Genomic DNA, 12,405 nt, shown 5'->3' with positions numbered 1-12,405 from the left:
GAATGAAAAAGGCACATCCCAGGCAGGGCTCAAGATGCTCACAGTTCAGAGGGGAAGACACACAGAGTCACATAGTGGAGAAAACAGGGTGCTAAAGGCACAGACAGCAGAATGCCCCAGCGGCTGGTGGCCAGGGCAGGAGAGCTCAGAGGAGGGAGCATGAGAGGCAGGGAGGGCTTCCTGGAGGAGGGGAGGCTAGAGCTGAGCCCAGAAGGATTTGGGAAGCTGAGGGGGGGGAAGAGGCCAGCAGGAGCGGTTCTAGGGAGGCAGGAGCGGATGAAGGGGGGACTGCAACGTGCCTGGGTTGCAGAGGGAGCAGGGGGAGGGGGAGCATGGAAAAATTTTAAGCCGAAAGTGACAAGTTCAGGTTTGTGTGCTAGAAAGATCCTTCTGGCAGCCACATGGAGAATGGGGGCAACTGGAAGCAGACAGCCAGTGACTGTTCAGGGGAAAGATGACCAGTCCCGGACTGGGGCAGGCAGAGGGAGAGCAGGAGAGGAGTTCAGGAAATACTTAGGGCAGAGAATCAAGAGGGAATTGTTGGGTGAGGGTGGGGAGGACAAGGGAGGTGTCATGACACCCAGGTGACTTGGGAGGAGGACGAATCCTCAGGGGGAGAGAACTCTAGGGTGGGAGAGGTGGTCTTGGTGTGGGGTGACCCTAGGCTGGAGGGGGTGGGGCTGGGATTCGGCTCCAGCCTCCCAGTCCTCCCAGGGGTGGGGGCAATGCTCAGACTGACCCCCAGCTTGCGGCCCCCACCCCCCCAAGCCCACCCACTCCTCCCTCTGCTGAGCTCTCACCTGCAGTGTGCCGTCTCTACTCCCTGGGGGCACTGGCTCCTGTGCAAGGAGGTCCCGGCTGGCTGCAGAGACAAGAAGGCCAGGGGCTGAGGCCTGCCAGGCCTTCTCCCCTTCTCCCCAGGCTGCCCCTCCCCCAGCCCCTAGCAGACCTGGGGTCTCCTGTCTCCCACAGGTGGCCTCCTCCAGGGAGCCTTGCCTGATGGCGCCCTACTTCCCATGGCCTCTGGCTCTGGTGTATTCTCAGTCCCTCAACTCTGAGAACAGAGCTAAACTCTTTCCTTAAGCCTGGGGCTCCTCAGGAGTGGAAAACCGCATTTTTACTCCTTCTGTGGTGCCCTCCACTTCTGTTCTCTCCCTTCACTTCCCCTCTCTAAGCGTCAGCTTCCCATCTATAAAATGGGATTTGTAGTGCCCAGCTCACACAGTCACTGGGCTGGGCTCCCAGCTGGGTTGCTGTGAATCCTAAGTGAATGGGACCATACGTGGGAGTCCTCAGCCCAGTCTGGGCTCCAATCGGACACCCAACCTGCATCCTATAAGCACTACTCCACGGCTTCTCAAGGGCTGGTACACACAGAAGCCACTGCCTCAGGAGCTCCTCATTCTCAGGAGCCCACCGCCTGGGTGGCATCCGGAACCCCAGCCGCTCTGGGAGGCACTGCCCAGGGGCCGGCTGTCCCTCCCCACCCCCATCCACAAGCATACCCAGGCATCAGACAGGCACAGGCGGCGGGATATTCTGAGCCTGGCTTCATTCCCGTCAGCTGCTGGCCGCTATGCCAGCCTGGTGCGGGCGCGGGGGCTGATTTGATTTGGCAGCTTCAGAAGCGTGTGGTGGGGAGGGGGAGGGGGAGGGGGGATGAGACACCCATCCCTGCTAGGAAATAGCCTCAGGCGCTCAGCGAGCTGGGGAGGTTCTGGGTTCCCTGCCTGGTGCCCCTGTCTTCTCACTCAGGCTCTGGACACCTGCCCGTGACTGCTGGAATCTACGGTTTTCCTTAGTGGTGACCATAGGGATGACAGGAGCTGCACCATAGTAGCTGCACCTAGCGTGTGGATGCTTGTAGCAAGGTGTCTGGTTGTCCCACGTGTCCCTGTGTCCTGTGGGCGTCTCCCTACTCAGCAGTGCCTTCAGCTGGGCTCGAGTGTCGCCCAGGATGCATGGGTCTGGGGGGGATGGGGGACGATGGTCTACACGGGACCATCTCCCAGGGCGACTGTGGCTCCATGGCTGGGCCTTGATGGGGGACTGTCTGCAGCCCAGGGCATGGCAAGGTCGCGCATGCGCCTGCATCTACTGCAGGGCCTCGTGTGCATTGGCTCGCCCAGTTCCTTCCCTCTGTGCGATGACCCCGCTAACCCAGCCATGTCCGGCAGAGGAAATGACGGGGACAAAGATAAGTGCCTGACCTCAGGGTCCATCCCTTTTGTCTGAAAGCCTAAGCCTTCTTTACTTAACCCTGGCCTCCAATGGTCCACCCACCACCACCAAATTGCCCCAGGACAGCCCCTTCCCCTGCCCCTTGAGAAGAAGCAGTGCTAGTTTCACTTGATTCTCACTGCCCCCCAGGCTCTCCACCACTCCCTGAAGAGGCTCCTGCCCCACGCCCTCTGGGTCCCCATCACCCACTTCAAGAACAGGGAAGGTGGACAGGATGAGTGGGGTCTCGGCTAGGCATTCACAGCGCCTCCACAATCCTGTCCCAGCCTCAGCGTTTACCACCCTCCTGCCTGCCCCATACTCAGAGCAGCTCACCCCTCCCAGAGGTCCCAGGAATCTCCACCACTCTGTTAATATGCTGCTGGTACCATGGGGACCTGGCCTCCACAGCTTCCAATTAGAGAGCTGCTGCTGGAGGTCAGGGGCTCTGATGCTCTGACCTCTGCACTGAAAGGGCAGGGGGCGGCGTGTCAGACCAGGACCCTAGTCCTAAGAGGTCCACAGGCCAGGACTGTGTCCCAGACACCAGCCAGGAGGTCAGGGTAGGGTGGAGCCTACTTTGGGAAAGACGCAATGTCTCATCTGTCACCGCCTCCCCATTGTCCCACTGTCCTCTGGGGACCTCAGGACTCTCCCCACCCAGCCACAGGAAGCTAAGCCCCTCCTGAGACAGAAGGAGGGAACACTGAAGGAGGGGCTCCAGGACCAGAGAGAGACTCAGCCGTGCCCTTGGGGTCACAGAGGAGGAACCTAGGCTCAATAGGACTCAGTTGTCACAAAGGGGCTGGCGGGATGAAGACTCGGCAGAGAGGTCCTGGGGGGCTTCCTGGAGGAGGTGTGTGGTACCTCACAGGAAGAGAACACTAGGTTCCAGGACAGCCTCCTAACTACGTGGTATAGGTTTGTACCTGGGACCTGTATGTAGTTGCAAGTGTCTTTGTGTCCATGCGTGCATGGGTGTGCACCCCAGTCATGGAGTCCCCAGCTCTGGTCTATGTCCCAAGGGCAGGGTCTGCCTGAGGTAGGGGTCAGCCAGGCAGCAGATCAGAGGACAAAGAAAAGAAGGGAGAACAGCTCAGGGCTGAGGAGAGAAGCCTGTCAGGTTGGTCATGACAGTCAGTCCTCAAACCCTAGATGCCTGATGCCAAGACAGGGTGCTTCCGTGACCCAGGCTCTGCCACAGCCTACTGTGCAACTTTGGACAGGACCTTCCCCTCTCTGAGCTACTGTTCTCATCTGAAGAATAAAAGGAATGGACTTGATGACCTCCTAGAGCCCTCACAAGTCTAACAATCTTTTGGAGAGACTGACACACAAAGACAGCCAGAGATGGAACCTTACAGAGATGGGGAGAGAGCTCAAAAGGAAGCAGAGACGACAGCGAGGGGTGGGATGGCAGGAGGACAAGAGAGGAGAACCCCAGAGAGGCCCATCGTGGGTCAGGGAGCTGGGGAGGGGTTCCCTGCTGGGGACCCTGTCCTCAGGGCCAAGACAGGACGTGGTAGACAATGCAGCCTTGCGCATGACAGGGAGCAGTTGTCACCACCCCACCTGCCTCCTGGCCTGTGGGAGGAGAAAGACGGTGGGTAACAGACAAATGCTCTGCCCCCCTGACCTGAGTCCTGCCTCCACTCCAGCTCTCCAGGTGTTCCAGGGGAAAGCGGGGAGCTGCAGGCAAAGTGGAGCTCCCAGGGCTGGGAATCAGGAAGCCGTGTTTTAGGCCCTGCTGTGTTGTGGGATCGGGGCCAACTCCCAGCCTCCATCACTTGATCTGTGAACCCAGCAGGCTGGGTCTTGTGCAGCAGTACTGGGTTCTGAGGGCGCCAGCCAGGGTGGGCTCTCTAGAGGGCTGAGATCCTTCTCTCCTGCCTGGAGGTTCTTTCCCCACCTTTGATGTGGGTCTGAGACTGTGCACAGTCCAAGAGGCAGCAAGCCGCCGGACAAAGGAGCTGGCCTTGTGCTGGGCGGGAGGCCTGTGCTACAAGGGAGCCCCCATCGGTCATCAGCCCTCCAGGCCCCCTGGCCTGGGACCTCCCTTCCGTAAGCACTTCTCACAGCCACCCCCAGGGCACAAGCAGGGTCCTCCCTCCTTGGCCTGCGCTCAAAGGGTGCCAATGGGTCCCTAGCCGATGTCCGCACTGCCCCTCTGGCTGCCTGGCCTCTGCCCTAGGCGGAGGCCCTTTGTACTTGGGCCCTCACAGGCAGGGCTTCGTGCAGTCCCGTGTCTGTGTCCAGGAAGTGTTCATGTCCTGTTTTCCCCCTCAGGCCGAGGCTGCCAGGGAAGGAGAGGGTGGGGGTAAGCAGGCCTCTCCTTCCTCCACTGTGGACATTCCTCCCAGAGGCTTTAGGGGCTGGAAGGAAAGGGTACTCCTCTCTCTGCCATAGTCTGAAATGACTGAAGACTGGAGGCAGAGGGATGAAGGAAATGACCCCTTACCCTGAAAGCTTAGGGAGTGGTGGTTCTTGCACACGCACGCACACCAGCTCTGCTGCAGCAGGAGAAACTATCCGTGCAACCCAGGCTGAGATGGTCTCCTTCCCCACTGACACCAACCCAGCCCCTCCTCCCCTTCCTCCCTGGGGGTGGGGGCCACCCCGCCACCCCAAGCTGTCTCCATTGCTTCTCGCTATGTTTTTAATAACTGAACATCGACATTAACAAGGCAGGTGTTTGCAGCTCTTCCCAGCAACCCCATTTAGAATCATTGAATCATCAAATCATCAAATCCTAGAATCCTGGAATCACAGAACGTCTGCTTCATCGGCTCCTGGAGTCTCAGCATCTTAAAGTCACAGAATGTCGGAATCACACAACCACGCATCCACACAGCCCTGGCCGGGAGCTGAGGGTCATGGAAGGCTGGAACCCCACAAACAGACAATGCCAGATTCTCCAGAGAGCTCATCCACCCCAACTTCCTCCTTTTACAGGAGAGAAAATGCAGCCCAGAAAGTGGCCTTATGCAAGGTCACTGGACAGTAGGAGCCAAGCAATGCCCGGCTCCGAGATTGCAAGATGGGACCTCAGTAACCCAGTCTTGCGGAAATGGCGCCACTCTTACTTTCGGAAATACAGATATTCAAGCTGGGGCGACGCTGCTCGTTTAGCTTTGCTCATTTCTCCTCCCTCCTGACCCCACCCCCACTGGGCCCTGCATCTCTCCGCCCTCTTACCCTTGTTCCTGCAACTTCCTCACCTTTCCCCCTCCCTGGGTCTGTACTCAGGCCCCTCAAATAAAGGCAACAATAGATGGGTGAAGTTCGAGGGGTCAAGTCCCTCGGGGTGGAGGACAGGAAAAGCAAAATGCCTGCCCCCTGACGCTACCAGCCAGAGAGCAGGCTCCCCAGAGGAGGTGCCCTGAACAAGAGACCAGAACGTCCCGGACCCCCTGGGGGTCCAGCCACACCAGAGGCAGCAGCTTCAAGGAAGCTGGGATCAAAGAGGAAGGAAGCAGTGAAGGCTTACCGTTGATATTAAACCATCACAGACGTATGTTTAGCGTTTTCATAAATTTACATTTTAACTCGTTTTGGAATGTACTCACACATTTTTGAATTTGAATTTTATTAAGTATTATATTTTACAGATTGTTTTAATTTTTGAATTCTGAATGCTCTTCGCCCAGGGCAGATCCCGTGTCCCCACGCTACAGACAAGGACGCAGCAGCCCCCAGTGGGATCCAGGTCCCCTGGTTTCCGTTTAGCTTCAAAGCTCCTGACCTGGGAAGCCATTCTGAGACCTTCTGCCCCTTAGAGGGCCCTGACCCAGGCCCAGGCATGTGACCTCAAACCGTGTCTTCCCTCATGTGGCCACCCATACCTCAGGGTGGCGCTCTCTCTCCCTTCACCTCTACAGCTGACAGGCTCCCTCCTCTACCTCTGCCCCCTCTGTCCCTTCCCCTCCAAATCTGGCTTTTCCCTATTCAGTGTCATCATCCCATGTCGGAACCACACTGCCTCAGCCTCCTGCCTCACTCCTTCTATGTGCTCCCCACCCCATGGCCCAGGGAGCTGCTTCATAACACGCAGGTCTGAACAGTCCCTGAACTGCTTTCATCTCTTCCCCTAGTGCGCAGTTCCCTCCGAAGAAAGGCCAAATTCCTTGACATGGCATAAAAGTCCTGCACAATTTGGCCCCTTCCAGCCTCACTAGCTTCATCTCCTATGCTACACACACACACACACACACACCAATCCCATCACTCAGCCACCCTGGCTATCCAGCATCCAGCTCCATGGAATGCTTCCCTCCTTCTGTCTGTCACCAGCAAGCCTTCACATTCGCCATTCTCTCCTTCTCTCTGTCCAGAACTTTCTCCTGGCTCATTCCTCAGCTCTCACTTTAAATGTTTCCTCCTGGAAGCTTCCCAACTTGCCCTCCCTCCCACTCTGGGCTGAATTCGGGGCCCCTGCTCTGTCCCACCATGGCCCCCAAGTTTCTCCCCATTGCTGCCTTCCCCCCACACAATCTACCAGCATCAATCTTTGTCTGTGCCCCTCCGCCACCCTATCACCTGTCCACCCTTGGCCCTGGTACCTGGGTCTGTCTACCTGCCAAGAGGCAGACGCCTTGTTGCTCAGACTTGGCACAATGTGTGGCCGAAATTTAAGGCCCCCACCATGCTCTCTCTACCTACCCTCTCTGCCGGGCACAGAGTAGGTGCTCACTAACTGTCCACCTATTAAGGCCTGGCAGCACACAGTGTGTGGCACGGACAGGGAGTGCTGGGGTGCTCAGAGGAAGTGAGAGTCCCCGGGCTGGGCTGGGGACTTCCTGGAGGAAGCATTTGGGATGATCCTCCACATGTCAGTCCTAACACAGAAGTTGAGGACAGGCCACAGGAAGTCCCCAGCCAGCCTTAGGGCCATCAGGGCAAACCATCAGAGTGGGACCAGAGTCTGAAATGAGGGAGATTCAGTGACCAGAGCCAAGGACAGGGCCACTGGAGGGGCTGGTGGTGCATTTGGGGAAGACTCGCTGGAGGAGGGGCTACTTCTGGCTGGTTTGGGGCAGGGGAGAAGGTGGAGATGAAGCAGGTTGGAGACAGAGATGTGAAAGAGAAAGCTCTGTTCCTTCTTGTCCTTTACACCTTAAAGGAAAGGGAGGTGGGATTCGGATGGGCAAGAGGAAAGAAAGAAGGCCAAGGCAGCGTGGAGCTAACATCAGTGCTGACACCATGGCCAGGGTGGGTATGGGTGGCTGGGGCTGGCAGGGAGCAGGTTCCCAGCTGTGGTTGGGAAGCATTTCCTGTCTCCTTGCCAGGGGGGTCATTAATAATCATTTACCCTCCACAGGCAGCACGGAGGCTAGCCAGGGAGCAGCATGGTGCTGGGGCCGGAGCCCAGCCTGGCAGCCAGGAGAGCTGTATTTTAGGACCAGCCCTGCCACCTTGCTGTGAAACCTGGACAAGTCACCTGGCCACTCTTGGTCTCTGGTAACACTGGTCAAAGGAGGGTCTTAAGAGGAGGCTCCCTAAAGATCTCCCTGCTCTGGGCCTCAGTTTCCCTAGATGGCAGCGGGGCTGCCACCCCTACAGGGGGTTAGAGACCTCTGATGATCAATATAAGCATCTATGTTGAACCTAGCTCAGGACACATGGGATGGGCAGACCCAGCCCAGCCTCTCAAGAGCTCGAATTCTGGCAGGAGCCAGACCCCAACACCATGGGATGCATGCCTGGAGCATATCATGTGCATGTCAGGCTGCGGGAAACAGAAGCGAGGGCCGTCTGCCCAAGGCCTGAGGGGCTGACAGTGTGGCTGGGCCATGAAGATGGGGTTTCTTAGACACAGAAAATGGGAGTCCCATGAGGCCTATTTAGTCACTGCTATGACTGCAGCACTTAACACTGTGCCTGCCTGGTGCATAGCAGGTGCTCAATAAATGCTTTCAGACAACAGAATGAGCTCCTGTTAAAGGAGACATTTGTGAAAGGAGCTTGGAATTTGGAAAGAGCTGCCTAAACGGTGATGACGAAGATGATGACAATGATGATTCTGCCCAAAGACAACAGGATGGGAAAAGGTGACATGAAAGCTTGAGAAGGTAGGAGGCCCAGGGATGGCCATCCAAAACCAGACAGTATTGCTTGGGAATGATCAACAGCCTTCAAGATCCCTTCTTCCAGTTGGGCTAGAATTTTCCTCAGCCTCAGGCCACATTTCTCTGCCCATCCAACACCCCCTTCAAGGCTCAGCTCAAGCCCACTCACTTCAGAGAACCTTCTGGAATGTGGTGCTGAGGCATTGGCCCCGAGCCCCTTCCCCTGACTGACTCTGATGGTCTCTGTGCCTTCCAACCACAAGGAGTCCTGGCCTTTCGTGCTCTCAAGTCCTTGTTGGCAGACTGTCCACTAAGGTCTCCCCATAGCTTTCTCTGGAGGGTATGACCTGGATCCTCCTACTGGGTCCATCAGACTAGAGGGTCCCCAAAGATGTGATCTGGCTTCGTTTTTCAGAAAAAGGTTTCTGTGAGGAAAGCAACTATCCCCCCATCAGATATGGGGTCAACACAAGTGGAGATAGATTGAGCTCTTCCTGGTTGCCTCCCAGCCCAGTGACCCTCTCTGGGCGCCACACAGAGAAGGGAAGAGAACTGGGCAGCATGCAGAAGGGGGCACTTGGCTTCCCAGCACCCCGGAGATGACATGAGAAGGAAGGGCAGTGGGCCACACTTGGGACTAAGACATCATGGTTGGCAAACTTGCCTAACTCCCAGCCCAGCCCCAGCTGCTACTGCGCCGAGGAGGCGCCACCGGGGATACCACCCAGGCCTCAGTGCCTGCGCCTGGACCCCCACCCTCTGCGGAGAACCATGAGGTGGTAGTAAACACAGTGAGCCCGAGACACGTGCATCCTCTCCCCGCCCCTTCCAATCCCGGCCCAAAACATGAGACAGGCTAAGAGGAAAAGAACAAAGGTTCCAGGACCTCCACATCGCCCGCCGCCCGCCTGTCCAGCGCCTGTTCAGCCGGAAACCCAAGACAAAGGCCTTGGTGAAAGCGAGGGGGATGAAGGGCAAAGGGTAGAGGCAGCCTGGCTTGGGCATCTCAGGGGACCTAACTGGGAGGGAAGCGAGAACAGGATGGCAGCCAAGTCTTCCCTGCACACACACATCACTCCACAAACATTTATGGGACACCTGCTGTATTCTGCACACCCGAACATCACATACCTCATTCCTCACCCCACACACCTTATACACCCACTCCCTCACCCCCTGCAACACCTTCCACAGCCCTCCAGCCCCCCCTCTCCCCACACATACCCTAGCTAACTGGATACCCTTCACATGTAAACAGCTCACAGGGAGAGAAGATCACATAATCCATGTGTCACACCGAAAAGCCATCCAGCTCACACAACCACACTTCACGCCACACTCACACTCAACCTCCCACGCGCACCTCACACACCCGACACTCACCTCTCCAAGCACAGACACACAGTTCCAATTAAATTCAATACACACACATCACCTAGACATAGAGACACTCCCTGCATAGATAATGTGCACACCTAATGTCACACCAAAATGTCAAATGTTTGCGGGCACACACAGCTCCTTAGCACAGACAGTCCTGCCTGCACACTGCCTCCTCCCCACATGTACTTGGGCATGCGCGCGCGCGCGCACACACACACACACACACACACACACACACACAGTCAACAAGTCCTTGCCTTGGCCCCCTGGACCCTGGCTGCTGTACACTTTCCTACCCAGAGCTGTACAAACAGTCATCACACAGACACATGACACTTAAACACCAACACACAGGTCTCAATATATTTCCCGAGCAACTCCAGGATGTAACTCGGTGACTCGAAGCCAGTCACCTAGGCTGCAAACCCACTCAGACACAGCTCTCCCACCCCCACTCCCCTCTACCAAGACATCCAATGAAACCTTTCATCAGACCCCTCCAGCGGCTCTTCCTGGTTACACACAACAGTCCATAACACACACAAATACACACACAATCCCCCATGTAAGCTGCCCCTACAACTACTCCACCCCACGATGACACACAGTCATGTACACATAAGTTCCCCACACACACAACAGTCATACATACACCTACCACTCCACACTCACAATTCGGCCTCCCTAGCTGCACACGCCATGCAACGCCATTACACTCACGGTCCTCACACTCAGCATAAGCTCCCACAGATCCCCCCAATAATCCCACCGCTGATGACACACACAATACTACATGACACAACACACATGGCACACCCAACACACACAACCCAGCTCTTCCTACTCAAACACATACCACCCAGACTCGCCCAGCCCTGGACATCTCCCACCACAGGTGACTGACACCAGGTTGCAGGCTATTCCTCCCCTCCCTCATCCCAAGCCCCCGGCTTCCCAAGTCCAGTTCAGCAGGGATGAGGGGGTTTATAAGTTATGAACCCCAGTGCCCCACTGCACAATCCCCACCCACCTTAAATCCCTCGGTACCGCCCAAGGGCTGCTTGCTCCATGTTTAGCCCCTTCCACCAGCACCCACACCATGCCATGCCTGACAACAGGGGAGGGGGAAGAGGTCCTGGGGACACCGGCGGGGCATTCTGAGCCTGTCCCCGCACCACCCCAAAGTAGAGGCTGATATAAGGGGAAGAATGACCACAGGGAAAAGCCCTAGAACAAAAACAGAAACCTAGAGAAACTGGGGGAGTGATGGGCAGACTGAGAGAGGGGGGCACGTGGACAAAAGAGACCAAACAAGAAAGAAATAGAGGGGCAGAGGGAGAAGATGCCCAGAAAGACTCAGAGGAGAAACGGGGGCCACCATACCCAGAGAGAGACAAGAGGAGAGGGTGAGACAAGCAGGAAAAGGCTAGGATCTTCTATACAGGAGGGAGGAGGGAAAGCAGGAAGAGGGTGGGAGGGGGATCCTGCAGAGAAGGAGAGACAAACTGTAATGGAAAGAGGCATTTGGACCCTGGGTGGGGTCTGGTGTGAGGACTGAAGTCCAGGTGTTTGAGTGGGAATCTGGGTGAGGGCATAGATGAGTCTGTGGAGTTGGGGTTCAGGGGCTTGAGATGAGGCCCCAGCTCTGAGGGGGGGTCCTGGTTGAGAGTCGGGGGTTCAGGTGTTCTGGGTGGGCCTGGAGTCTGATAAATATATTGGGGGTCCAGGGCTATGGGCAGGGGTCCTCCACTAATCTGGGAGGCAGGGGGTTCCAGGCTCAAACAGAACTCTTGGGTGTGGACAGGGGTCCCATTGTGGATTGGGAGTTCAGTGCTTGGGGGTGGAGTCCCAGATCTGAAAAGGGTTCAGAGTCTGGCGTGAGGTTTTGAACTGTGAGCTAAGGACTCAATGTCTCTAGGGTACGGGCTGCAGTCCCAGCACAGAAGTGGGATTTTCAGCTAGGGGAGGGGTCCCCACCCTGGGGTCCCCACCCTATAGGGGTTCAGGGACGGGGTAGACCATGGGACCGGCGACAGCACGCTCCGCGGAGAACCCGGCCTGGCGCTCACCCAACACCCCGTTCCCCTCGTGCCCAGAGCCGGGAGGGGCGGGGGGCCCTACCTGCAGGCTGTCGGCGCATGGCTGCGGCGGCGGCGGCTCGTCCGGCTTGAGGAAGACCTGCTGGCCCCGCCTGAGGAATTGGACAACAGCGATGAGGATGTGGTGCAGCACCAGGACCATGCTCGCAGCCGCCCGCCCGCCCGCCGGCCTGGCCGCTGCGCTTGGCCAGGGCGTCCGCGACGGCTTCGCCTGATCCGCGCGAGTGTCCGCCCTGGCCCCGCCCCGAACCGCCCACTTCCCGCCCCCCGACCGCCCCGGCCCCGCCCACCTTCCGCAACCGCGGACAGCACCTCTTAGCTCGTCCAATCTTCCCACCCCCACCAGAGCCCCCCACCAGCTCTCACTTCCCTTATCTCTCTGCTCTCAAGGTTCTTCCAGCTTGTGCGCTATTAGGATCCCCCGCCTGATAGCCTGCTCTCAGCCTTCGCTCCCTTCTCTTGCCCCTTCGCCACTCCTTTCCCTACCTCTCAGGGGTCGCCTCTCTGAGCCTCTCTCCTGATCACATCCTCTCCCCCCACCACTTACTTAATAAAGTCCTGGAGCCAGGCTACAGTCCCACGGCAGAGACCAGCGCAGTGAGGGGGCGGGGGGGGGGCGGTCCGGAGGGGGAGATAGA

At 57.5% G+C, this 12,405-nt stretch overlaps 1 protein-coding gene across 1 annotated transcript in view; it reads right to left on the bottom strand.

Annotated features, from left to right (window-relative positions):
* Positions 1 to 11,889, bottom strand: part of PDE2A (phosphodiesterase 2A) — a 64,815-nt gene extending 52,926 nt beyond the window's left edge. Inside the window, exons 1-2 of the mRNA XM_082843855.1 lie at positions 11,790 to 11,889; positions 801 to 862 (exon numbers count right to left, since the gene is read on the bottom strand). Coding sequence (XP_082699981.1) covers positions 801 to 862; positions 11,790 to 11,808 — 81 coding nt within the window. The 5' untranslated portion in view covers positions 11,809 to 11,889. The remainder of the gene's footprint in view (positions 1 to 800; positions 863 to 11,789) is intronic.
* Between the last annotated feature and the right edge of the window lie 516 nt (positions 11,890 to 12,405).

The sequence above is a fragment of the Leucopleurus acutus genome (assembly GCF_964270905.1).
Source record: "Leucopleurus acutus genome assembly, chromosome: 8".
NCBI classification, from domain to species: Eukaryota; Metazoa; Chordata; class Mammalia; order Artiodactyla; family Delphinidae; genus Leucopleurus; species Leucopleurus acutus.
The sequence above is the reverse complement of the archived record's forward strand: the minus strand, read 5'-3'. Positions and strand labels throughout refer to the sequence as shown.